At 32.8% G+C, this 25772-nt stretch overlaps 4 protein-coding genes and 1 long non-coding RNA gene across 5 annotated transcripts; 1 reads left to right on the forward strand and 4 right to left on the reverse strand.

Annotated features, from left to right (window-relative positions):
• Positions 1–3090: 3090 nt before the first annotated feature.
• LOC130963281 (protein NRT1/ PTR FAMILY 5.4-like) lies at positions 3091–7990 on the reverse strand. Its single transcript, XM_057889412.1, has 4 exons — positions 7936–7990; positions 7557–7771; positions 3928–4900; positions 3091–3852 (listed from the first exon to the last, which is right to left on the reverse strand). The coding sequence occupies exons 1-4, from the start codon at positions 7988–7990 to the stop codon at positions 3170–3172; spliced, it is 1926 nt and encodes a 641-aa protein (XP_057745395.1). The 3' UTR covers positions 3091–3169.
• Positions 7991–11656: 3666 nt separating this feature from the next.
• Positions 11657–12577, forward strand: LOC130963282 (protein FAR-RED IMPAIRED RESPONSE 1-like). Its single transcript, XM_057889413.1, has 3 exons — positions 11657–11808; positions 11897–12297; positions 12396–12577. The coding sequence occupies exons 1-3, from the start codon at positions 11657–11659 to the stop codon at positions 12575–12577; spliced, it is 735 nt and encodes a 244-aa protein (XP_057745396.1).
• A 2229-nt stretch (positions 12578–14806) lies between these two features.
• On the reverse strand, positions 14807–16068 carry LOC130960412 (uncharacterized). The gene is made up of 6 exons (XM_057885802.1): positions 16019–16068; positions 15848–15934; positions 15396–15507; positions 15211–15314; positions 15037–15116; positions 14807–14938 (listed from the first exon to the last, which is right to left on the reverse strand). Coding segments are annotated over exons 1-5 (309 nt in total). The 5' UTR covers positions 16021–16068; the 3' UTR covers positions 14807–14938; positions 15037–15112.
• A 1716-nt stretch (positions 16069–17784) lies between these two features.
• Positions 17785–20370, reverse strand: LOC130960234 (uncharacterized). The gene is made up of 4 exons (XR_009079037.1): positions 20072–20370; positions 18502–18589; positions 18153–18421; positions 17785–18025 (listed from the first exon to the last, which is right to left on the reverse strand). It is a non-coding gene; the product is annotated as an uncharacterized LOC130960234 (long non-coding RNA).
• Positions 20371–23500: 3130 nt separating this feature from the next.
• LOC130963283 (protein NRT1/ PTR FAMILY 5.4-like) lies at positions 23501–24835 on the reverse strand. Its single transcript, XM_057889415.1, has one exon. It carries the CDS (start codon positions 24833–24835, stop codon positions 23501–23503), a length of 1335 nt encoding a protein of 444 aa, XP_057745398.1.
• Between the last annotated feature and the right edge of the window lie 937 nt (positions 24836–25772).

The raw sequence follows: 25772 nt of genomic DNA on the forward strand, positions 1-25772 counted from the left end.
CACCACATTATCATACCATTACACGTGGCCAAATTATGAAGTGACACGTGTCACTTACAATCCACGTCATCATGCCATATCATCACGTCGTTAATGAAAAATAGGTCAGGGACTAATATGGTGCATTTTTTTCAATCTCAAAGACATAATTGGTGCAATTGGAATCCTAAAAACGATTTTAGTGTATGACGCCAACTTTAGGGACCATTTTGAGTTTAACTCAAATTCGTATGTTAAACTCTTTGAGCCCTATGTTCCTTCTTGATTCGTTGTTTTTCTTCAATATTTAGTGATATTAGGTAGATTTATAGCTGGGAACTAGAATGAGATAGTAGTAGACACTCAACTTGTAAAGCTTCTGTTTTTTATGTTTTCATATATGACAATGGGTTCATATCTGTATTTTTTAAAGTATCTAAATATATGTCATCTAAGTGTAAAAAATTTTTGTGCTTTGACCTTGCTTAGCTTTCAAGGTATCAATTAGCTATTGGAGATTTGTATAATGCTCACAGGCATGGTTAGGACTTGGAAATTTATAGTTTTTTAAGATATTAATTAGCTCTAATAAAATGAGTATAATATAATTAAAATGGTTAATCAATATAAATAAAAATTACGAATAACCCTAAGTTTTTTTCTCTATATTTTAGAGAGAAAAAATTCCCACTTAGTTTTTAGAGAGAAAAAATTCCCACTTAGTTTTCGAAAATGTATCGAAAAAATTTTATTCCCTATCTTTCTAATGCCCATTTAAGACGTTTTTCTCCAAAAAAAATCCGACACAAAACATAACGAGTGTAATATATTCCAAAGTATTGGTACTATAGATGATAGATACACATTTATTCGCCCATCATCTTCTTTAATTCAACTATTGTATAGGCTTCTGCGGTGTACACGAGTATAAGAAAAAATAAGTATGGTCTATTATCACTGAATATTTTAATTATAAAGATAAGCAAGATCAAGGTTCACCAACTCAAAGCTCAACTGAAATCTGAAAAAATAAGGGATTACTGCTCAAGAATATCTCAAAATTCGTAGTCTTATAATACTACTGATATATAAAATACCAAGTTTATGGTATATATTATTTAGTGTCTAATTTTTATTTTATTTACTTTTTATAATAAATTTTAAATATTTAAAAATAATTTATTTTTATATTTTATAATAAAATATTAAATTTTATTTTTGTTAAATTAGATATTAACTTTTAAGTACCATAACAATCATTATATAAAATATCTAAATTATTCTTAAGTATAATTTGAGCTTAGGTTTTTTGATATTTCACACGTACACATTTAACTAATAAATTGTATATTGTATTCAGTGGTAGATTGACGGAGGCCTAAGGTGTCATGGTTTTTTCCAAATTTCTTTTAAAAAATTAGTAGTAGTAAATAATATTAAGTATTTTTTATATATGATGTTGATTAAAAAAAAAGATATATTATAAAATTTTGTAAATTAAAGTCTAACTAAAATCTACAATGTATTGGGCTATTGTTTATTGGCTCTTACCCATAAATAGTTCATTCTAATAATTAATAAAAACAATGCTATTATACTAGTTCAGTAACCTATATTATTAATTGAAATAGTCCATCTCCCAACAAAATTTTAATTGATATCTAATTTCCTATTCTATCAAATTCAAACTATCACAGCAGTTGCTAGCGCACACTTTTCTCTTCTAGTGGCTCCCACTTACAACATTATTATGAATTTGATGTGGTTAAAGCTTCATATTAAAATTTGTTTATTTTTGTTGAATTGTGTAAAAATTAACAAGAGATAGAAAAATTAAATATATATCTTTTAATTGATAGATTAATTTGTCTTATTTTAATATTTTCTGTAACAGCAGCAACAATTGAATAGGTTTTTTTTATTATGAAGATTATTAAAATAAGGCTTCAAAATATGATAGAAGATGAATTTTTAGCAGATTATATAATTATATATATTAAAAAGGAGATTGCTTCAAAATTCACTTCAAAGATGATAATTGATGATTTTAGTTCCTTAAAACATCATCGAACAAATTTAAAAATACAAAAATCTTAAAGTATATAGTTGAATATTGACTTTTATATAATATAATTATTCTTTTGATATATATACTATGAATCATTTTAATAATTTTTGTTATATTATATTTTAATTTATTTTACATTTAATTGGTCCCTCTTATAAAATTTCTGATGCGCCACTGATTGTACCATTATATTGTATTTTTCTTTTTGTAAGGAGGAAGGAAATGGAGATGGGACACACAGAGTTTCCTATGACAAAAATAGGGTGTGAAAGGAAGAGTTTAGGCTCGAAGACGGGATCGGGAATCAAAGAGGAATCCCTTGCCCCTGCCCAAGTGACATCCTATAAGGTAAATTGCTCCCAGAGATTGGAGAAAAGTGTTTCACTGAATAATAATACCATATACTATTGATTAACTAATTAGAAAGGGAGAGACTCTTGAATATAAGAGGAGCTCAAAACAAAAAGAAAGGAGTGACTAAGTTGTTGTTGTAACCGAATAACAATAGATCCGTTACAAATTGGTAATATACCCAAAATATTGTGTCTACAAAGCTCACAACAATATACTTACTCTAATAGAGTGGCAAAGATGAATAACTCGGAGGAAACAGAGATATAGAAAAACTGATTCATTAAAAACGACAAATCTGGCGAAAACTTCTAAGAATTTACAATTTTCCTTTCCATAAACAGAAGCATAAGCCATTTGTATTTATGAAGATTACATTTATGTTTATATTTACGTTCTTAGTACTCTGCTATTGATGGGTATAAGGACCTGTCTGTAACTACCTCATGCCAAAAAAAAAAACAACATAAAAATGCTCTAAGAATTACAGAAGAATTTCTAACCGTGATCACTCTAAAAGGCTGTCAATTGGGAAGATAATTTTGGATGTATATTAATGAATACATGTTCAAATTTGGTGAAGGTACCAGTACCACACTGATTTGGTAAAGAAGGTTTCATTGAGTAATACCTCATATTGATTCGTTCAACTAACTACAAATAGAGAGTCACCTTCAATATAAGAGGTGCTCAAAACAGAGAGAGGATCGAGTAACTAGAACAATTGTTGTAACAAAAAAATTACAAGTCTAAAATGAGAACAACAAGCAATTATGCTTCGTTACTTTCTACTACAACAAGAAGTACCCCGTTGTTCTGGAGATTGGAATCTCCTTCAAAGATTGTTGTCAAATGTTCTTCTCTCGTTGCATGTTCTGAAATTGGCTCTATTTCATGATCATGCTCTGATATTTGCTCCATCTCAATTTCCTTATCCTCTTCGGGAACCTCTGGCCCTTGGTTAGTTGCCGAATTTCTCTCGACGCCATTTGCTCCATCATCAAAGTCTGATTCTAAACCATCATCAACCACTATTTGCTCCATCATTCTTCTTCTTCTTCTTCTTCTTCTTCTTCTTATTCTTCTTCTTCTTCTTCTTCTTCTTTCTTCGTCCTCTGGAAATTCATTATCGTGCACAAACATGTAATAATAAAATGAAAAACCGATAAGAGACACAATATTGAGTATTGCTAACATGAGAAAATATTTGTCCAAATGGCGGCTGGCGGTGTTGTTTGATTTATAAAGCCACCTGTCGAAAATCAAGAACCATGGTATGCTCAAGAGTTTTCCTAAACCAATCACCAGATTACTGAATGGCTCAGCAAAGTTCCTCACAGATTCTGATGCGTAGTTCTCGAATAACCTGGATAGACCGTCTTTGCCTTCAACAAGCGCTTCCGCCACTCCCAACAACAGAAATTGTGGAATCAAGGCCTTTGTACTCATAATTCCTGTCGAATACAGTATATGATTTTCCACACTCCATGCGAAGACACAACAAATCGCAGCAAGAAACATTCCAATACCAATGTTCACGGTCGTTGAATCTATTATTTTTCTATTGGCTCCAAATTTGATGATGATCTTGCTGATCTTCTTAGCCACATTAGGTTCTTCCACTATCAGGAAAAGCATTGGTATTACCATGCTAGTCATGGTGGTCTTGAGCAAGAAGAGATAGGAAATGTCAATAAGCATGAAAATTTTCAAACTGCTCGCTTGTGAAACAAAAAAAGTGTTCCCAGAAGCCGCAACAAAACTGTAAGGGAATAAGCAAAAGCCCCAACAGAGCAACAAAACAATGCTCTTGGCTTCTCTAACTTGCTTAACTGTGCAAAGCTCCCCTTTCGTCTCTTGCATATGGGGACTAACATCATCATTTTCAGTTTGTTTCTTGCCAATTATAGCTGCTTTTTCCAACCATCCAAACCCCCAAGGTACTCGCGGTAACAACCTTACAACCCGGTCTTGCCCATGGTTAGCCTCATAGAGATGTCCCTGCTTATAATTCTTCCAGTAATATCCATCTTCTGTGGTTAAATATGCCAAAATCCTTTTCCTATAAGCTGCTTTGCACACTCTACAAAACTTGCCAACATTGCTTTCAGGAAGCAAATCTTCATGGTTGTACCATGCATATCCAAAGTAGAACAACATATAGGTCCCTACCATGAATGGTGACACAAATCTAATGCCGTGCCACGGATTATCACCAGCAACTACAGAGCAAATAACGACTGCACCAAACGAACAAAAATATAGAAAGATCGTCCACGCAACAGAGATATAGTATAGCCTTGCATTGTTGTTTATGCTTTGTTGTCCTAACTCTTCTTTTTTAGCTCTCGCTATCTCCTCCAAATGAGAGTCGAAAAAATCTTGGGACAAACATTTACCGGCGATGTTTCCCATTGTAAGAAGAGCAATTGCTACAATGACCATATAATATTCGAAGTACTTGCGATCTGACATTGAAGATATCCAGAACAACATTGAACCCTGCAAAAACAATGTAGATAATAGATACTTATCTTTAAGGAAAAAAAAAAAAAAAAAACTTGAATTCTACCATATTTGATAAATAACAATGTTATTGTAAAAAAAAAAAACATTAGCCAACAAATCTGATATATAAATACATAGATTGTGTTCACATCTTTTAAATATATATTTAGTATTCTAATGCACACGCATAACTAATTAAAATATTTTCCTTCGTTCATTGTGTAAATATCTAAGTGATTTAATCGGTTCATTTGAAGATAATTAAAATCTAAGAGATATCTCCTATAAATCTTTTGTTTTAGAAACTATAAAGTAACCTTCAAAAAACAGTTCTTATTCAGTTATTTCAATTATATAAAAGGAATAAGTTATAAATCACATTTTCAGAATCGGAAGAGGAAAAAAAGAGACTATCTTAATACAACTTATCATATGATATGATCACCAGTTTTGTACAATTATTATATGAAAATTTTATTACTGTTTACATAGTCTAACTTTAAATGTAATTTCAATATCCTTAGCTTCTTTAATTTATTTGAGTAATAATTTAAAGACCTAATTTATAAGGAAAACTCACTAAAAATTAAAGGATATTAAACTATTATTTATTTTATAATATACCGTATTTAGTTTGATATACATGGGGAACTAAATTAGCAAATAATACTAATATTTTTACCCGTAATAATATTATAGGAATATAAATCTTTTAAAATTATGTTGGTTTTGTCATGACATTATAAATTATGGTACAAAAGATTTATAAAATTAAATTACTTTTACAAAATTGTCATAGGTAAAAGTCCCCGTCGGCTAAGAAGACCAAACTCTCCATAGATAAAAACAAATCAAATAATATGATTTTTAGTTATTATTTTCATGTATGAGAAAGAGTTTAATTTTTTATTAATAATTAATTTTAACATTCATTATCTAAAATTTAAAAGAATTTAATGTATATACTTTTACATTTGATTAGGTATTAATTCTGTTGTACAAATAAAATAATTAATTTTTATGCTTGTTATTTAAAAATAATATTTTTTCTCTATGTATATAAAAATATAATTAGATATTAGCATAAAAAAATTATATTGATAGTTATAAATTAACACAAAATTAATTTTTTTAAAACAATTGAATATTGATTCTAACTTTTAATCACAACATAAGTATTTTCTCTAAATTATATGTAATAAATATTTGAAAGAAAAGATTTAAAAATATAGATTAGAAAGGTAAGCAGTAAAAATTTAAAACTAAATAAAAAATATGCATATAATAATATTTTTAATTTAAATTATGTTATTTTATTAATTTTACTTTTTGTAGAACAGAAAAGTAGAGAAAAATAGAGAATGAGAGAAAAAAGAGAGAAAGATAAATCAGAAAAATGAGAGAGGGAGTTTGTTAATTTTAAAAAGAAAATTTTATTTTAATTGTAATGAAAAAATATTTAGTGATATATTTTGGTTTGTAAAAAATATAAAATATAAATTACAAATTATATTTAGAGTGGAAAGAATAGAGAAAAATAGAAAAAAAAGGAGAGAGGTAGATAAGAGAATGTAAAAAAGAAATTTATTAATTTTGGAGAAAAATATTTTCTTTCAATTTTAATAAGAGAGTGTCATTTGATACATTTTAGTTATTAAATTAGTTAGTAATATATAATATGTAATATAGTTATATTTTAATTTTAATTTTAATTTTGATTTTATTTAAATACAATTAGAGAATGTCATATTACATAATTTGATAGTCAAATTTATAATTAGTCATTGATAATAATATATAAGAAATATATATTAGGTGAAGGAATAAGAGAGATAGAGAGAAGGGGAAGAAAGAACTCTTTAATTTTAAAAAGAAAGAGATTTGATTTTAGTTGTAACGAAAAAATGATATGACACATTTTAATTATAAAATTAGTAATATATAAAAAATAATAAATATAAATAATCAATTTATCTTTGTAATAAAAAATTCTAATTTTTTTTTATTTTATGTATTTTTAGCTTAAACTTCTAACTTTAATTATTTCTTAAAAAATAAACAATCTTTTTTACACAGAAGGATTTTACGATGTTTCAATGCTCTACAAAATTACTGCTACGACAAACGAACAGGAGCTTCATAATAATAACTAATTAAGTTTATATATTTTTCATAAAATAAATATTTGAGGAATTTGAAATTTTTGGTTTTTTTAATATAAATTTTCAGTGTTTAATGTGTTAACTTGTGTTTTCACTTGTTAGCTAAATCTTTAACCAAAAATATTTACGAATTAATATTTTTTATTAATATTTATCAACATTTTAAATTAATACTTTATTTTTATATTATTTAAAATTTATGATTTAAAATTTAATATAAAATTTTTTTATTAATTAAATATTGGTTAAAAATATAAATTTTGTTCATCATGTCATATTTATTTAAAAAATAATATTAAAGAGTCAATATTTTTCAGTCAACATCGATTAACTTAAAATTTTTTACTTCAAATAATAAATTCTTTAACTTTAGAATTCTAAATTATAAACCTTAAAAATAATGACTAATATTAGTTTAACTATCAGTTTAGTTCGCTCTATGTTGTCTTAATTGAAATAGTAATACGAATCTAATAGTAATTAACTACCATGGTGGAGGCACTTGCACAAAAACTTATTGCAGTGAAACTGCCGGTGTAGGCTTCTGACATTAGATAAGCAATCACGACAAACAGACATGACAAGCCATCTTGCATATTTCTAACCATAGCACTACCCCTTTCACTATTCAGTGACTCTGTGAGATAGTCCATCATCGTAGAATTTAGCCAATTTTCCATGAGGTTGTAGCTTATCAGCAAACCTGAAACGTAAAATTACCCAATTGATGGGGAGAGAGACAGAGAACAATGAAGTAATTAGATATTTTAAATAAAATTTTAGGAATAAAATCCACTTATATGAGTAATATTTCGAAGATCAATTAAAGACTTATTTAAAAGAAAATAGAGATGTTAAAAAGAATACCAAACATGAAAAATGGAGCTGGTTTTGGCTTCAGTAACTTGTGAAACTTCATCATCACCGAAACTAAGATGCCGAGTTTCAATTCATGGAATATTAAGAAATTATATAGAGAGGTGAAGTGGTGAACCGTGTCGGAATTAATTGCTCCTATATTATATGAAGATTCTCGGTAGCTCTCGCATTCTTACTGGTTACTTTCCCTTCTCAAATACCAATAGAAAAAGTTGAATTGTTAGGTGGTTCCAACAGTTACAATTTATCACTAGAGTACCTGAGCATTTTCCCCTTATTAGTAATAACTTCCAGGCAGTCCTTTTGACCACAACTATCCGCGGATACTCTACTGTTACATATAGGAGTTGAACCAAAAATCTTAAATATGGACAAAAAGTTTTTAGTCATTAAACCAAAGATACTTTTGTTATTTATGAGATATTTGTGTTATTATAATGTTTTTTTTTTTGTCAACCCGCAGGTAGGGTCAGATACCCGCAGATTAAACGCGATAGAATTAGGGTTGGGTATTTCTCAACCCGCGGGTAGAATTAGGGTTGAGTTCAAAACATACTACATATATACTAAAATTAATGCTAAAATTATTTATTAATATAAAATATATATTAAAAATAAATTAAATGATATATATATATATATATATATATATATATATACACAAGATCACAGATTTTAATATACACATGACAATTTTATTTGTTTATTAAGATACCTAGCGAGTTGAGCTACTACTACTGAGCTACCAGCCTACCAAGCAAGGTAAAAGTGTGTAGCATTAACTCGGAGAGGGACATATGCAGTAGTAAATTGATAAGTGTAATGCTATGGTACGGTTGATGATGCCATTTTTCTCCTCTCATGCCATGAAACTCGTTGGCACAGCTACGGGAGTAACACGTTTTCTTTCTCTTTGCAGGATAGTCAGGTATTGCATCAGACGAGTCAGGTTTGGAGTTAGGTTCGATTGCTATACATCTTCCTAATCACAGCTACCCCTTTTAACAAGGCAATATGTGCCACTAGTATCTTTCCCAATTCCCACTAATATAATTAAAATTTTAAATTTGAAATTGTCCACTAATATCGTGTTTTCTTTTTCTTTTTCTTTTTTTTTTCTTTTTTCATTCGGCGTTCAGGTGCTAATAATATTATGTCATGGACTCATGGTTACTATATATATATACTTATGTATCCGTTATGTTATAAATTTTATATTGGATTTATTTTTTATTATAATTTAAAATTTAAAGTTATTAAATTTTTTAAAATTAAATATATACTAATTCAATCTATCTTACAATAATTTGAATTGAATTATATTAAAAAATATATTTATATTGATACGTAACAATCGTTTAAAATAAATTAGATTAAATTAAAAATTAAAATTAGATTGATAAAATTTAAATCATAATAAATTATATTCATTTTATTTTTTAAATTGAACTAAATTATACTACAAACGCCATTTTTTTTGTTGTTCAATGACCTAATTGTACAAATGTTTCATTTATATTAGCAACGAAATACACTACAAAAAAAAATTTTTACAATAGCGATAAGGAAAATCGGTTGCTATTTACAACAGATTTTACGATGGATCAATTCTTTTTAGAACCAAAAAGAAGTTGATCGCTACTTGACGTTGTAGATTTGTGTACCCTATAACTACTAGAAAGAAAATAAGAGTATCATTTAACCAGTATTATTATTTTGCTTTTGCATGAGAATGGCTACTGTGAATCTTAGATATACCAGTTGTAACATGGTATTAATGAAGAAAATGGTCTTGTTGATAAAATAAAGGAAAAGTATAGGGTACCAAAAGTTGTATGTGCCAACTATTACCAACACTAATTAAAATTAATTTAAATATAATTTGTTATGTCAATTAGAAATTTGGTGGATCCATTATAATGTAATTTGAAATGTGCAGGAGTGATAGTAAACTAACGTAGCGTGATGCTAATTACAAATGCAGCTGGGCACACCGCCACGCAAACCTAATCCTCATTCTTCCCCCTGGTTGCATCTCCGTCGTCTTGCTTTTCATCTTACCGGATCGCCGCCATTTGATCCATCGACGGTGATATCGCCTTCATCCGGAGGATAAATCTACTGCGACGTGAGTCTTTGAAGGTGTCACGGTCTCCGTCGGGTTGCTTTTCATCATCTCACCGGAACGCCGCCATTTGATCCATCGACGGTGACATCGCCTTCACCCGGAGGCCACATCTACTGCAACATGAAGTATTTGAAGGTGTCACGCGACCCTCTTCTCCTCAACCATCTTCGGTAAGGTACATGTGTCTTTGTTGAATCCACGTGGACCACATAATGTCGATGGAACAAGCAATTTTTGAAGAAGCATCATACGGCACATCATATGATGATAGTGATCAATATAATTCTTGCGACGTTAATGTTCCATCGCTTAGTGAAGATGACACACAACATGTGGACAAGGTAATTTTTATGGTAGACTTATATTTGGTTATGTTTATATGTAACTTTATTTTTAGTTTGATATTGAGTTCTTAACAGAGATAAGCTTTGTTAGAAGAATTGTGATTTTACTTGCTTAATTAGGAATTGTGTGGATAATCTTTCTTTCAACTATGCTAGAATGGTGCTACATTTTACGTTTTCATTTTCTTCATTAGGAATTGTGTGTATAATCTTTCTTTCAACTATGCTAGAATGGTGCTACACTTTCATACGGTTTATCATTTTGTTTTGGTCACCATGTTTAATTGATGTTTGCAAATTTGATTAATGTTTGTTCAACGCCAGTTTAGTTTAAATTGTTTATTAGTTGGTGATATCAATGGATAAGTGGTTGGTGGAAGAGTTATTGTGAGTGTCGAACGGTGCATGGATATGTCTTTTGTTTATATGTTATCGGTTATCAATTACAGGGAAAAGAATCTGGAAACGTTATTCAAGTAGAGGACAATGCAACGGCAGTGAATCATGAGGTGTATAATATTCTTTATTTTGCTGAATTTCTGTACTCATGAGGTGTGAAATATTCAAGAAGATAGGAAATTTTTATTTTAATTAGTTGAGTACTTTTTGTGTTGAATGATATTTTTTTCTGAATGGCGTTGCAGTTACCCGATCACACTGAAATTCCATTAGATGAAATTCCGTACGTAGGATTGAGATTTGTTTCCTTGCAGCGGGCACAAGAGTTTTACTTTAATTATGCAAAGAAAGTTGGCTTCGTGACCAGGATTAGGAATACCAACTTTGACAAGACCAGGAAGGATTCAAAGATACCCGTTAACCAAACGTTACACTATAGTCGTGAAGGTTATCGGGAGTCTCGAGTGAAAGCAGCAACTCGGGTAAAGAGAATAACAACAGTCGGATGCAAAGCAAGGATGTACGTCATGCTTGACAGGCAGAAGGATAATTGGATGGTCTCTAAACTAGAACTGAAGCACACCCACCCATGTTCTGCCAAGCATGCTGTGCACTACACTGAGTACAGGGAACTGACCATGCATGCCAAGTGTGTGATTCAGAATAACGATGAGACTGGCATACGGCCCAACAAGACTTATCTCGTACTGGCGAACGAGGTTAGTGGCTCGTCGAATTTGGGTTACTCAGAAAAGGATGTCAGGAACTTCATTACGAGCAAGCTGCGTGTGCTGACGGAAACGCAGATGTGAAGGAAATGATTAGCTATTTCATGCGAATGAAAGATATCAACCCGAATTTCTTTTATGCAGTTGATGTAGACGAAGCTAACCAGTTTAAAAGTGCGCTCTGGGTAGATGCAAGATGCAGGGCTTCCTATGAATATTATGTTGATGTGGTATCATTTGATACAACGTACAGAAGAAACAAGTATGTTGGTGTGTTTTGCCTCTATTTAAATGTTTGATGATTTTCAAATTTAGCTTGCTTTTGGTAATTTTGGTTGGATTTATTACAGGCACGGACTTCCATTTGCATCTTTTGTTGGTGTTAACCATCACGGTAAGTCCACTCTGCTCGGACATGCTTTGATGGGAAATGAGAAAATTTGTAGCTTCGAGTGGGTCTTTAAGCAATGGTTGAGGTGCATGGGATCTCCCCCACAGGCCATCATCACGGACCAGTGCAAATTCATATTTGGTGCTATCAAGAATGTCCTTCCAGATACTCGCCACCGATGGTGCATATGGCACATAATGAAGGAGATACCGCATAAGCTCGAAGGATATGCTCGGTTTACAAAAATAGATGATAGAATGCATGGCACTGTTTGGAATGCCAGGCCTATGGAATATTTCGAGAAGGATTGGTCTGCATTCATTGTTGAGTTTAACTTAGAGCGAAATAGATGGCTATCAGGTTCGTTCTGTATTGTCCTCTTATATTCCTCTTTTATATTGGTTTTGTTATGGAACCTCTGTATGGTGATTATTACTTTTTTTCTGTTGGTTATGTAGACTTTTATGACGAATGTCGGATGTGGGTTCCAATATATTTTCAAGGTGAATTTTGGGTAGGTATGAGAAGTACTCAACGAAGTGAGAGTATGCACACCTTTTACGGTGGTTACTTGCATTGCAAGAGTGGACTGGTTCAGTTTGTGCATGAATATGACAACGTGCTTGGAAACAAGGAGTAAAAGGAACTGGAAGATGATGCTGCAGACTCTAAAGGAGTTGTCTCCTGTTCATCGAGTTCTACAATTGAAAGACAATTTCAGCATGAGTACACAACCTCTAAGTTTAGGGAAGTACAATAGGAATTCAGGAAAAAATGGGATTGTTTAGTCCGTGGTGCAACTCAAGAGGGTGATTTATTTCGTGTGATCTTGAAAGAGCAATACATAGTATATGGGGAACCTAGGTCCTGGAACAATATTGTCGAGTTTGACCCATCGACACACAAAATTCGGTGCAAGTGCAACATGTTTGCATCGAGAGGTATTCTTTGTTGTCACTGTCTTGCTGTTTACTTTTATTATGGAGTAGACAGAGTACCATCTTGCTATGTTCTCCATCGATGGAGCAAGAATGTACAGCAAAACACACTTTCATTAAGAGTAGCCATGACGAGAAGCGATCGGATGAAAGCCACAACTTATTTAGGAGACTGTGTACGCACTTCTTTAACGTGGCACAAGAATTTGTGACATGTGAAGAAGAGGCGGCCATCTTACATTCGGGTCTTAATGAGTTAAGGGCCAAGTTGGTTGATTATCGTGCGAACTTGGAGTCCAGAAGTGTTCCAAATACACAGAACAACATGGTGACACAGTGTGACCCAGCTTGTCTTGCATTTGACATTCAAGGTCCCTCTAAGGTCACAACAAAGGGTTGACCAAGACTGAAGAGGCTTGGATCTGAAATGGACGCCTCCATTAAGAGATCTATGCGAAGAAAGAAGAATAATCCACCTCAGGTATGTGTCTACCAGTACATAGTCTCTAACCACATGTTAGCATTCCTTGATGGATAAAGTTCAACGTGTTATTCACTTGTTTAGGCATGTTTGCACCTTTTAGGAAAATGACAGAGCTATCAATCCAAACATAGTGGCGGTTTCTACTGTGACAACGAACGAATCACAGAGACATGGCGGGTTCTTGTCTTTGTTATACTCATTTCGACATATTTAGATTACGTTTGATTATGGATTTGTATGGACACTTGCCTTCTTTAGTATTATTTTTTTTCCACTTATTTTTTTACAAATTATTCAGGTTTATTAATTTAAATGACATTTTTTAAGCTGAGGATATATCATTACTTAATGAGTTTTTTTGTTATTAGGATGCGTATTTTTAAAATTTACAGTTGCTACACCAAAAATGTGTGAGTTATGCCTCATAACGAATCATTTAAGACTTCGTTAAAACCTTCAAGCTTTCGTAACTTTAAAAGAATATCGTCATGTATAAGACACATACGTACTGAGACAACTTCTGAAAAGTGATGATGCAATTAGGAAGTAACTGGGAAGACACATATGCGATTACATGAAAACACCAAAATGAAACAAGTCAGCCTTATAACACACATATGGTATTAGACACATCCATATATACATAGATACATCCTAATAAGATATGGAAGACACATCTGGCGTTAAAAAGCCACATCCAAACAGAAGACACATACATGAGTAGGCAGAACCTTGTTAACATCACATATCTATGATAGCGACTTCCAGTGTAGGACACATCCATGCTGAGACAACTCCGAAAGTGACACGATGAAATAAGGCAGAAACATGTAAGACACATATGCGATCACATGCAAGCACGAAAAAGACACATTATTATAAGACAAATGTGACAGAAGACACATCCATGTTGACATAGACACATCCGATAAAAATACGGAAGACACATCTACTGTTAACAAGACACATCCTTTCAGAAGATACATCCATCAAAAGGACACACTTGTCAACACCTGTCGGAAGATACATCCATTTTCGCGCACCTACGAACAACACCTGAATAACAATACACTGCTAACATAAATGGAGACATCTAAAATATAAGACATTCAAACTGTGACATGCTTAACAATTGGAAACAAAAATATCGCAAAGTGTATCAGTTGGTCAGCTTGTGCATAAACTTATCCCAGACAAACATGTGAAGGAACAAGAATACAAAACAAAATGCCTGTGTAAAACAAGTAAAATATTTAAACCCAACAAAAAATATCTCACAATGTGAGGATTACCCTGCCCTAAGTAAACTAGAATGTAATATACAACCTTTTTATTTTGATATTTATCTTCTTTTGCTCGGCTGTTTCTTTTGCATCCCTGCAGCTCGCCGAAGCATGCTCTTTGTCCCAGGTGTTCTAAATGGAGTCCTAACCTCCTTATGTTTGTTCCTTGGTTGGTTGCGGCGCACGGGAGGTCGATCACGGCTGCTAATGACATTCAGAGCATCTCCAATGACCAAATTTTTGTGACATAGGATGATGTCAAGCATTATCTCCAACCTATATAACTTGATAATGTTCTGCATGTGAAAATCAAAGTTAAGTAACTGCATGTAGGTTCAGACAACGGCATGTGCTTAAAAATTCAGTTAACTATAGCTAGAATTCGGAATCTCACATAATCCCAGTCATTCACATTCCCAGCTTCAGTCCAGTACTCCATAAACTTTATTGCATACACCCCACAATCAAAACTATCTGAATAGAAACAACAGATTGTATTAGGAGAACCAGAAAATATCTAAATGAAACTTAATAAATACAACCTTTGAAGATTTTGAGGGGGACTCACCCATTTGATTGTACTGGAACAGAGGCATATGTGCAAGGTAGCCCTTGTTGAGTGGGCTTATAAGTGGGGATGGCCACCTGTGCTATGTCCTCAATGAGCCTCGCCTAAACCAAATTGAAAACACTTAAATATAATACAATAACAAGAATTAAATAAAGCCTAAGGGTGACGAAATGTTGTGGTACCGCATATGCATCTAGCCTGCTCCCGAATGTATTCTGTGGTCTTTTGGGTATGCTATCTAGTACAACCAGTTTTTTCCCGGATACATCAAACGCATACACCCACCAATGACGGCTGATACATACAGAAAAAACCACTACAACATTATGCAACTGTAATTAGGTATTTTAAGTGGATTTATAATGGAAAACACATGTCCGTTGTTTGGGTGGAAATAAAGATATGAACTTCTCATTTGACAAACAGAATTACCCATTTTCTCTTTGAAGCTGTTACCTTATCAAAATACCTAGTATCAACATCAAAGTTTTCTCCCAAACCCACATACACCGGATTTGGGCCGTCCTGAAACTACAATATATTCTTTTCGACCAACATTTCCTATCCAAAGATGAATACGAGGTTGTTCAATAGGTTTAATCTACTTAAATTATTCATATAAAAGTCGCCTTACCAGTATCCCTGGACACACGCAGTAGAAGTCATGCGTGAATCTTCTTGACCCTGAGTCATTGAATGCGCAACACATCCAGTGCACGACCTACTTAACAAGAATGTAAAGATTAATTATCTGCAAAACAGAATGCCTAAACAAATTTGATTACCAAGTTTTTGGATTACATACATTGTTATTGAGCCAAGCACGTGGCCTCAGGGTGTACAAGTCAGCCCTTCTCAGCACTAAGTGTGGTCTACCCTCGTACGACGCGAGTTTTTGCTGACTATCAAGGGATCTGTCCACAGCCCATCCTCTGATTCTTTGTTCGTCCCGCTCAGTGATTTTTCGTCCCTTTAGTAACAGATGAATGGGTCGAGGGGGGACGGCGTGGGTGTTTTGAAGATCTGCATCATCCCAAGTGAGAATGATGGGCGTGGTGGACTCAGTGTGGGGACTGAAGACCCTTTTGGAATAATTGTTTGTATCGGGTCGATGCTAATGGCTCTCAATGGGTAACGTCACTCGATTTCTGCCCATAGCCTTTCGGACTCCGGATCTCGCTGCGATAAGATGTCAGGGTGCCTGTTTCAAAATTAAGCATGTGGGGCGGTCAACCTATATGAATTTCAAAGAGAAGAAGTGAAAAACAATACACACTATTAAGGAAACAAAGTTATATACTATTCACTTGCATGTCAAAAAATTCACTAGAATATTCCTGAATTCCTGAATAGTCAATCATTGCATTTGACGGAGTTTTTGGTTCAGCATCATCCGTCTCGGTTGGTTTCTTTGATGTGTTCGGGAGGCTTGTTGCGATGTTCTCCCCTTCTGTCCCTTTTTGCTGTTGTGATTTGCTTTTATGGGCTTTGATGCGGATTCTCTTGCCAATGGGTTTGTTATATCGTCATCCTCGTCGAAAGTAATTGCGTTATCTTTTTGGTTCTTTATTCTCTCTGTCTTTCTCATTCTGCTTGTCTCCCCTTTTGCCAAACAAGATTTCGGTGTCCTCTTCAAATCATGTTTACAACGTAGTCTCTTCGCAATAGGCTCATTGTCATCATCATCGCCATCACCCTCTCTGCGATCAGATCTCTAAATTTACAACACCAAGCTATTCAGTTCCAACAAGGACATGGTGCCTAGAATTCACACTATTAACGCAAATTAAAGGTATACAACTTTTCTTTAAGCAATATTAAGGAGGGTCTTAGCAGCCACTGTTAAGAAAAAAATGGAACTTTCACTTTATTTTTATTTTACAAATCTAAATAACAGATTCATTACATAGCCATCTTTACTCACTTTTTTGCACCCATCAGGACTCATTGTGTGGTTCATGTCTTCTTTGTTAAGACCTGCGCCCATTGTGTGCTCCTCTGCGGCACCTTCGAGGACCACACCATCGTTCCCTCCAGGTACGCTAAAAGCCTGTTTAGGGCCATCAACTAGTCAAAAGACACACAAAACTAAAGCCACATCCAGCACAAACACATCCAAATAAGGTTACATGAAAAAACACAGCCATAACTGACAAACCAAAGTCATTAATAATTCAACACACAACCATAGATTCCAGGTCTTCAAAAGTGTACTTGCAGTTAATTACAAGAGAAAGAGAGTTTCGAAGAGTACATACCTCGAGTTGAATAGTTGCTGCCATGGCGCTAAGCTCCTTGGCATTCCATGCAGAAAGCCACGGCTGAGGTTCTTGACAATTATCGAGATCACCATGCTTTAGCTTCTGGAAGTACAACACCTGTGGACATTGCATACAAAACTTATTTATTTGGATGCAAGGGATGGACAGATTAACATGCATACTGAATTTAAAATGTTACCAACAAGGCAAACATGCAGCCCTCGCAGGACTTGTTATTTTTACGTTGGTACTTCTAATTGCTTGTTCTAATGATTTGAAAATATGCAACGGCCAACGGAATCTCCTGGAATCAGATACATCAAGTATTGTATCGATGTGCCACGGTGAGATGACGTGTTGCACAGTCGGACACAGAAACATCTTCAGCACGAGCAGGATGAAATGCCTCCTAAACTCCATCCTGTCATCTTCAGTATCCATAGCGCACTGGTTAACAAAGCCCCTCGGCTGTATAGTATTTAACCGGTGAAATCTTCTTCTTATCGACACATGGTCAGCATTACCAGCATCGAACGGTGGGAAGTCATCAACTGCAGCATAAATGTGTATTAAATACGGTAAAACAACCAGCTGAATAGGAATAATAAAGGTGAAACCACGGAGACCGAAACCATTTTAACCAATAAAATGCTATTTAACAGATAAAGGTATTCTCACCACCGGGCAGAATTTGGAACAGACGTTCGAACAGCTCAGGCCCAATGCGGATGACTCTATCAGCTACTTTCAAGGTGCTTGTTTCAGTGTCGTAAGCCTTGGCCAACATCACTATTATCCCTTGTTTAACATTCCACTTTGGTACTAGCTTAAGAAAAACCAAAACCGATTTCTTTTATCTCATCTAGATTTTCTTGGACTTGGTTAGTTTCCGTATCGTGGAACAGATCTGCAATGTAGCACGGTGAACACCGTGTCTCTAGTAATTTCTGTCAACATTAACCAAGACCTTCAGAAACAAACCAATGCTAAAATAGAAAGAAACACAAGTTTCTAAATGATTTAATACCGGCTTTCTCATGTCTTGACGTCGATATCTTGCAACAGTTTGAAAATTCTGTCCAAGTTCCAACTTGTGTTTTCTTCCCCGAACTCAACTAAGTAAGCGATACACGAAAATGATGAAATATAGATAAGCACCAGATAATAAAACGATCATATATCGCATTGAAATATTTATAACAAAAACTCTAGCTTTTAAATTTGTTTTGTGTTACCTGACTTTTTCCGAATTTAACTTTCATTCAATTTCATTTAGAAAACGAAATTAACAGAATAAAGATAACTAAAGAAGATCAAAAAGAAAAGTAAACTCAGGTGTGGGAAGTAAAAAATAAACATATACATAGCTTGAGAATGACGGTAGTGTGTCTTCAAATTTTTATCCTTTTACTATTTTTATCTCAAATAAAAGATATAGTTATTATTGCTCATTTATGCTATTGTTTATTTCTTTAGGCTAATATTGAATTGATATTGAAAAATTGAGACAATATTTTAATAATTAGATATTAAAACTAAAATTTAAAAATATTAAATTTCTTTCCAAATGCATTGTTACCTATTACAATAGATACCTCTACCAATGTACAAAGGCATGTGCACTGTGTACATAACACATACACATGAATATATAAATATAACACTACTGCATGAACAAGGCACATGTAACTAAATCTTAACTGATTGAATAGATCCAATTATGTGTTATTAATTACTACGCTTTCAAAAACTTGAGAAGCAGAAAATTGTAATACAAAAAAGCCAAGATCACAGGATTCTTTAGCTCTGCATGCACATGAAATGGTGTGTTCGATTTAATATATATATATATATATATATATATATATGTGTGTGTGGAAAATATAGTAAGACACATTTAAGGCAAAAATTCAAGTTACTTTGTAATTGTGAGGAGGAATGAGAAGACACATCTGAAGTAAGGTCTCCATAAATTAAGGTAATAATGATTCTCACAATGACAAACTAATTCATTAAAGATAGTACATACATAGTTAAATATAGCACAATCAAATGTATCATATTACATGGGAGCTGCCACAAGGATCATCAACACCGATTTAAATTGTTATTATTAAATTTTAATTTAAATGTATCCTATTACATGGGAGCTGTCACAATACCATTAATCGGATACGCCAACATATATAATGAATTAAAAAAATCAGTCAATTATTAAAAAACAAAAACTAAGACCATTTCATGGTAGAAGGGAAACAAAAAGGCTGTGTACAGCAACAATATTATATAATATGGAACCACAAACATATGTTCCGAATTCTACTTCACAGTCAAAATCAGTCCAAAAAAAAAACACATCAACGTAACTATCATGGCAACAACATTTTTTTCATATAGCTAGGCACAGCATCGTAAACCATAGTAACACACATGGGAACCATATCAACAATAGGCCTATTAATCGATATATTTCTGTTTTTTTAAATGGAACATGCAACAGACACAACACCATTGTTGACTAAATCTCAACTCCAATATAATGTTCACAAATAAACCCAATAACTAGAAATTAGCCAAAAACTTGAAGACCCACTTACCTGCCGTTGTTCCGCTGGTGTCGAAGGGAAGAGACACTGCAAGTGGGGCTTGAACTCGAGACAGGGATCGACGCCGGAAACGCAATTCAGCTACAAACTAGTTGCGAGGATAATGTCTCCACGAAGACGGAAGAGTCCAGCCGTAGTGTATCTTTTGGCGGACCTACCGGAGGGCGTCGCGTTGAAGGTTTTCACGGTTGGATGCGTCTCCACCATGGCAACATGCAGCCACTCGGGGTGTGACTCTTGGCAGATGTGGGACCGTACCTGTCAGTGGCGACAACTGTTTTTCCGGCGGTGTTGACTCCGTTGACGAATGCGACCGGAGAAGACGGCTGTCCGGCGTGCTACGCGGCACTGCCAGAGGAGATGGGGAGTGGGGGTGTGTCTCAGCAGTAAGAACAAGTGGAAAGGGGGTAAATTAGGGTTACAGGGATAAACATGTGGTATTAGGATTAACTGGATTAATTTGGGGTGTGCTTTTCTGGATAATTGGGCTTTCTAAAACAGTCCACTAACCTTTAGCAGATTTTGGCAGATTTCTTCTTGGTAACATAGCACGGTTGATAAATATATGAATATGTAGTGTTTATCATTTAGCGTGTGTGTGGTCGGAAGAATTATAAATAATTCTTAAGAATTTTAAGACGAAAATATTATATCCTCATATTTGGTTCAAAATTTAAAAAATTATTTTCAAATAAGTTTGATTTCAGAAAATTAAAATACCATCATTTCAATTTCCATCTTCTCTTTGAATATATTTGATTCCCATAAAAATAAAATTTAAATAACAAAATAATACTTGAACTACACATATCCATAATGTGATTATTATAATTGATGCCACAAGATGCTATGGTTTAGTAGGAAAGCGTAGGAGTTAGTTCAGTTTAAGCTTTAAACTTAAACCAGCACACAAATACCTGCTTCTATCTGCTGCCCTAACAGAATCAGTATTTTGATATTAAGTAGGAACATTTATTTTGTCTAGACTGAAACTCTGAACTAAAAATCGATCTGTTCATTTTATATTAATTTTAGAAAAGAGAAAATATCATCGGATTACAAGCCATGACCATCCTTTCTTTTCTTTTTATTTGATAAATAAATTTGATATCCAAGCTTTCTATTCATAAACATGTAGGGAAGGCTGCAGTCGATGGTGGCTACACTGTTATTGCAGACACAATATAATCTGATGATCCTATAATCTAGTGATCATGAACGTCTTCGGTTAAATTGAATTTGTGTGGATTTTTGTCTCCAATTAAATTTTGAAGGATTAAAATGAAAAGTAGAATGCATTGACCTTTTTGTTATAATATTTGTAGATTCAATAACATTGTGAATCTTTATTTTTGTTATATATTCATGTCTTTGAATTCTTAAGATTCTTAAGTTTTTTTTTCTCCATGTAAACGGAATTTTTTTTTCTTTCTTTGTTCTTTGCATATATTTAGAGTATTGACTATAAAGTCATTAATGTATATTTAGATTGTGATTATAAATTTGATGTATTTGTGAATTTTTTTTTTAATTTTTATATTTTTAAATAGACATTGTGAATATTTTTTGTATTTATTTAAAAAATTAATCTATGTTTGATTTTTTTATATTTTGTTAAAATATAATTATTTATAAAAATTAAGTTTTAATAGTGGTATACGTAAAATTAGTAAAAATCTATAATTAGGAAATCAACAATAACAACGACTGATTTAACTATCGATTTTAGATTTTTAGATCAGATATCAGTGACCGATTTAACGTCCGAGTTCATCAGCGATTGAAAAATTTCTTGCTATTTAGCGACTAATTTAGTGGCCAAAAAATTAGTTGCCATTTAGCGATCAGTATCATTTGGTACTAGTTTGGTACCATTAGTTGAAAATCGGCCGCTAACTATTAGAGACTGAAATTGATCGCTATTTTCTAATCGGCGACCAAGATTTTAGCGACTATCAGAATCAGTCGTTTTTCAGTCATTTCTTGTAATGATATACACATATCTTATTATACTATAAAAAAAATGTTTTTTGTTAGTAAATTCTTGATATCTTGTTTGTAAACAAGATTTGGTCAATTAAAAATAATTTACTTATTTTATTTATATTATAAAGTATTTTAATGTTTAGATATTTTATATAAAAATATCTTTTTATTTATTATGTTAGGTATAATAATATAAAAATATAGATTAAATGCATATAAGATACGTGTATTAATAATTATATATATAATCGAGTCAACACAAGAGCTAATGAGTTGAGCTGATCCAAGCTCAAACTTGACTCATTTAATTTATGATCTCAATTCCAAGTTCAAACTCGACTCACCAGCTCACGAGTTCAACTTATTGAGTTATTAATGAGTCGAACTCGGTTCAATGATTGATTGAGTTCTTATAATTTTAGTATTTTCTAAACCGAAAAAAAGAGAGAATATGACTCAAAATGGCAAAAAAGAATAAATAAAAGATGAATTCACTAACTCAGTTAATTTTCTTAAAAATAGAAAAAAATTGTGTGTAATTCAATATTATGGTTACTTGGTATGTTTTTATTTGATATGAATTTAATTTTTTTAATTTTAAATAATAAATTGGACCACAAATTTGAAAAATCGGAAGATCAAATTTTCTACTACATAAATTGAAAGAACCGATTAGTATGTTTAAAAAAAATTTAGTATTACAATATAAATCTGATCTTAAAATTTATATTTTAAAAAAAAAAACTCAGATTTGTGGTATCAAAAATAAAAATTAAAAACCACAAACTTGATAATCAAATTTGTGATATTTATACAAAAAAAAAATACTAAATTTTTATATTATTAAAAAATGCCACTATAACTCTAATATTAAAAATAAATAACTCACTAGGGCTAAAATAAAGTTGACATCAACATGCCAAAAGAATTAACAAAAATGCTCTAAAAAGTTTTCAATTGGGCAGATAATTTTGGATTTTTATTAATGAAAATGCATGTTTAAATTTGCCGAAGGTACCACATTATTGATTTGGTAATACCTCGAATTATTGATTCATTCAACTAAATGGAGAGACTCTCTAAATATTAAATAATGGTATTTATACATTAAAATAAATTATTATATATGTGTATACATATATAATTTAATTTATTTTTAATGTATATTTTATATTAATAGTTAATTTTAATATTTGATTTTGATGTTTAATATGATTGTTAATTAAATATAAAAGGAGATTTAAAAAAAAGAAAAACTAAAAGAATTATTGTAATTACTAACGAGTTATAACTGAAATGGTATATTCTCCTTATCCCCATCTAAAGATCTCATATTCGAGTTTCACTCCTAATTTAAAAAAAAAAAAAAGTTGTTAGCTCAAAAATTACAACTGTAAAAGGGGATATCAGGCCAATTAAAAGTTGAAAAATTATTTATGGTTCATTACTTTCGACTACAGCGACAAGCACTCCGTTGTCTTGGTGGTCGAAATCCCCTTCAAAGATCACTGTCAAATGTTCTTCTTCTTTTGCATGTTCTTCAGGTGAGTATATTTCATGATTATGCCCTAATCTTTCCATCTCAATTTCCTTATCCTCATTGGGAATCTCTGGCCCTTGGCTAGTTGTGGAATTTCGCTCAAGGCCGTTTGCTTCTTCTAAGTCTGATTCTAGACCATGATCCTCCGATATTTGCTCCATCATTTCTTCTTCGTCCTCCAGAAAATCATGGTCGTTCCCAAACATGTAATAGTAAACTAAAACAAAGAGAAGGAGCACAAAATTGAGTATTGCTAGCATAAGAAAATATCTATCCAAATGGCTGGTGTTGATTGATTCATTAATCCAGCAGCTGAACATCAAGAACCATGGTATGCTTAGGAGTTTTCCAATACCAATCACTATATTACTAAATGGCTCAGCAAAGTTTCTCACAGATTCTGATGCATAGATCTCGAAGAGCTGGGATAAACCGTCTTCGACAAGCGCTTCTGCCATTCCTAACAACAAAAATTGTGGAATCAAAGCTTTTGTACTCATCATTTCTATCGAATATAGTCTATGATTTTCCACTTTCCATGCAAAGACACAACAAATTACAGCAAGAAATATTCCAATACCAATCTTCATGGTCGTTGAATCTATTATTTTTCTCTTGGCTCCAAAGTAGATGATGGCCATCTTATTGATCTTCTTAGCTATTTTAGCTTTTTCTACAAGCCAGAAAAACGCTGGTGTTGCCATGTCAGTCATGAAGAACTTGAGTAAAAGGAGAATTGAAATGTCATTAGCCATGAAACTTTCCATGCTACTGGCTTGAGAAATAAAAAAAGTGTTCCCAGAAGCCGTAACAAAACTGTAAGGGAATAAGCAAAAGCCCCAACAGAGCAACAAAACAATGCTCTTGGCTTCTCTAACTTGCTTAACTGTGCAAAGCTCCCCTTTCGTCTCTTGTATATGGGGACTAACATCATAATTCTCAGTTTGTTTCTTGTCAATTATAGCTGCTTTTTCCAACCATCCAAACCCCCAAGGTACTCGCGGTAACAACCTTACAACCCGGTCTTGGCCATGGTTCGCCTTATAGAAATGTCCCTGCCTATAATTCTTCCAGTAGTATCCATCTTCTGAGGTTAAATATGCCAAATCCCTTTTCCTATAAGCTGCTTTGCACACACTACAAAACTTGCCAACATTGCTTTCAGGAAGCAAATCTTCATGGTTGTACCACGCATATCCAAAGTAGAACAACAGATAGCTCCCTAGCATGAAAAGTGACAAAAACCTGGTGCCCTGCCACGAGTCATCGACAAAAAGGGCAAAAATAATAATTGCGGTATATGAAAAGGTAAAAATACAGAGGTTCCACAGTTTCCTGGTCCAAGAAAAGATATGGTCCAGCCTTGCATTGTCTGTGCCTTCTTGTCCTAGTTTTTTTACTTGAGCTCTCACTTTCTTCACTTGAGAGACCAAAAAATCATGAGATAAGCATGCTCCGGCAGTTTTTCCCAGTGTGATAAGAAAAATTGCAAGATAGATCATATAATATTCGAAGTTGGAAGTTGCCGTAGTAGATATCCTGAACAACATTGAACCCTGCAAAAAGAATGTATACAGTTATTTTTCTTTGCAAAAAAAATTGGGCTTAAATCTTCATTTTCCTGAAGAAAAAAAGTCTAGGAACAGTATTTTTATTAAAATTTGGCCACAGCACTTAACCAAAAAAAAATGAGTAATTTCATATCATTAAATATAATTTTACATTATTAAAAACATTAATAATGACTAATTGATGACTACAAAATATAAAAGCTGTCCGTAACACTCTTATTTTCTTTTGGGTTATGCTACGTGTATATCAAAATCAACTATCAAAATTAGCTATCAGTATACAAATACACTATGAAAATAAATTAAACCACACATGTATTTATACACAAATACATTAATGACTACTTTTAGTGGCTGATTTTAGTATACAAATAGCATTTCTCCTTTCGTAAATATGTATTGTCCAAAACTTATCACAAGATATGCAAAAACCATCTTAGAAGTGGAGCAGCTGAAATGAATTTGAATATCAACTCACAAAAAAAGTTCGTAAAATAGCTATTGCAAAGTTAGCAAATGCAAATTCAATCCGCAGAATAGTTTGTCCATCAATTCGCATTTGCTAACCTTACAATGGTCATTTTGCATATCCTTG

The sequence above is a fragment of the Arachis stenosperma genome, chromosome 2 (assembly GCF_014773155.1).
Source record: "Arachis stenosperma cultivar V10309 chromosome 2, arast.V10309.gnm1.PFL2, whole genome shotgun sequence".
In the NCBI taxonomy this organism is placed as follows: Eukaryota; Viridiplantae; Streptophyta; class Magnoliopsida; order Fabales; family Fabaceae; genus Arachis; species Arachis stenosperma.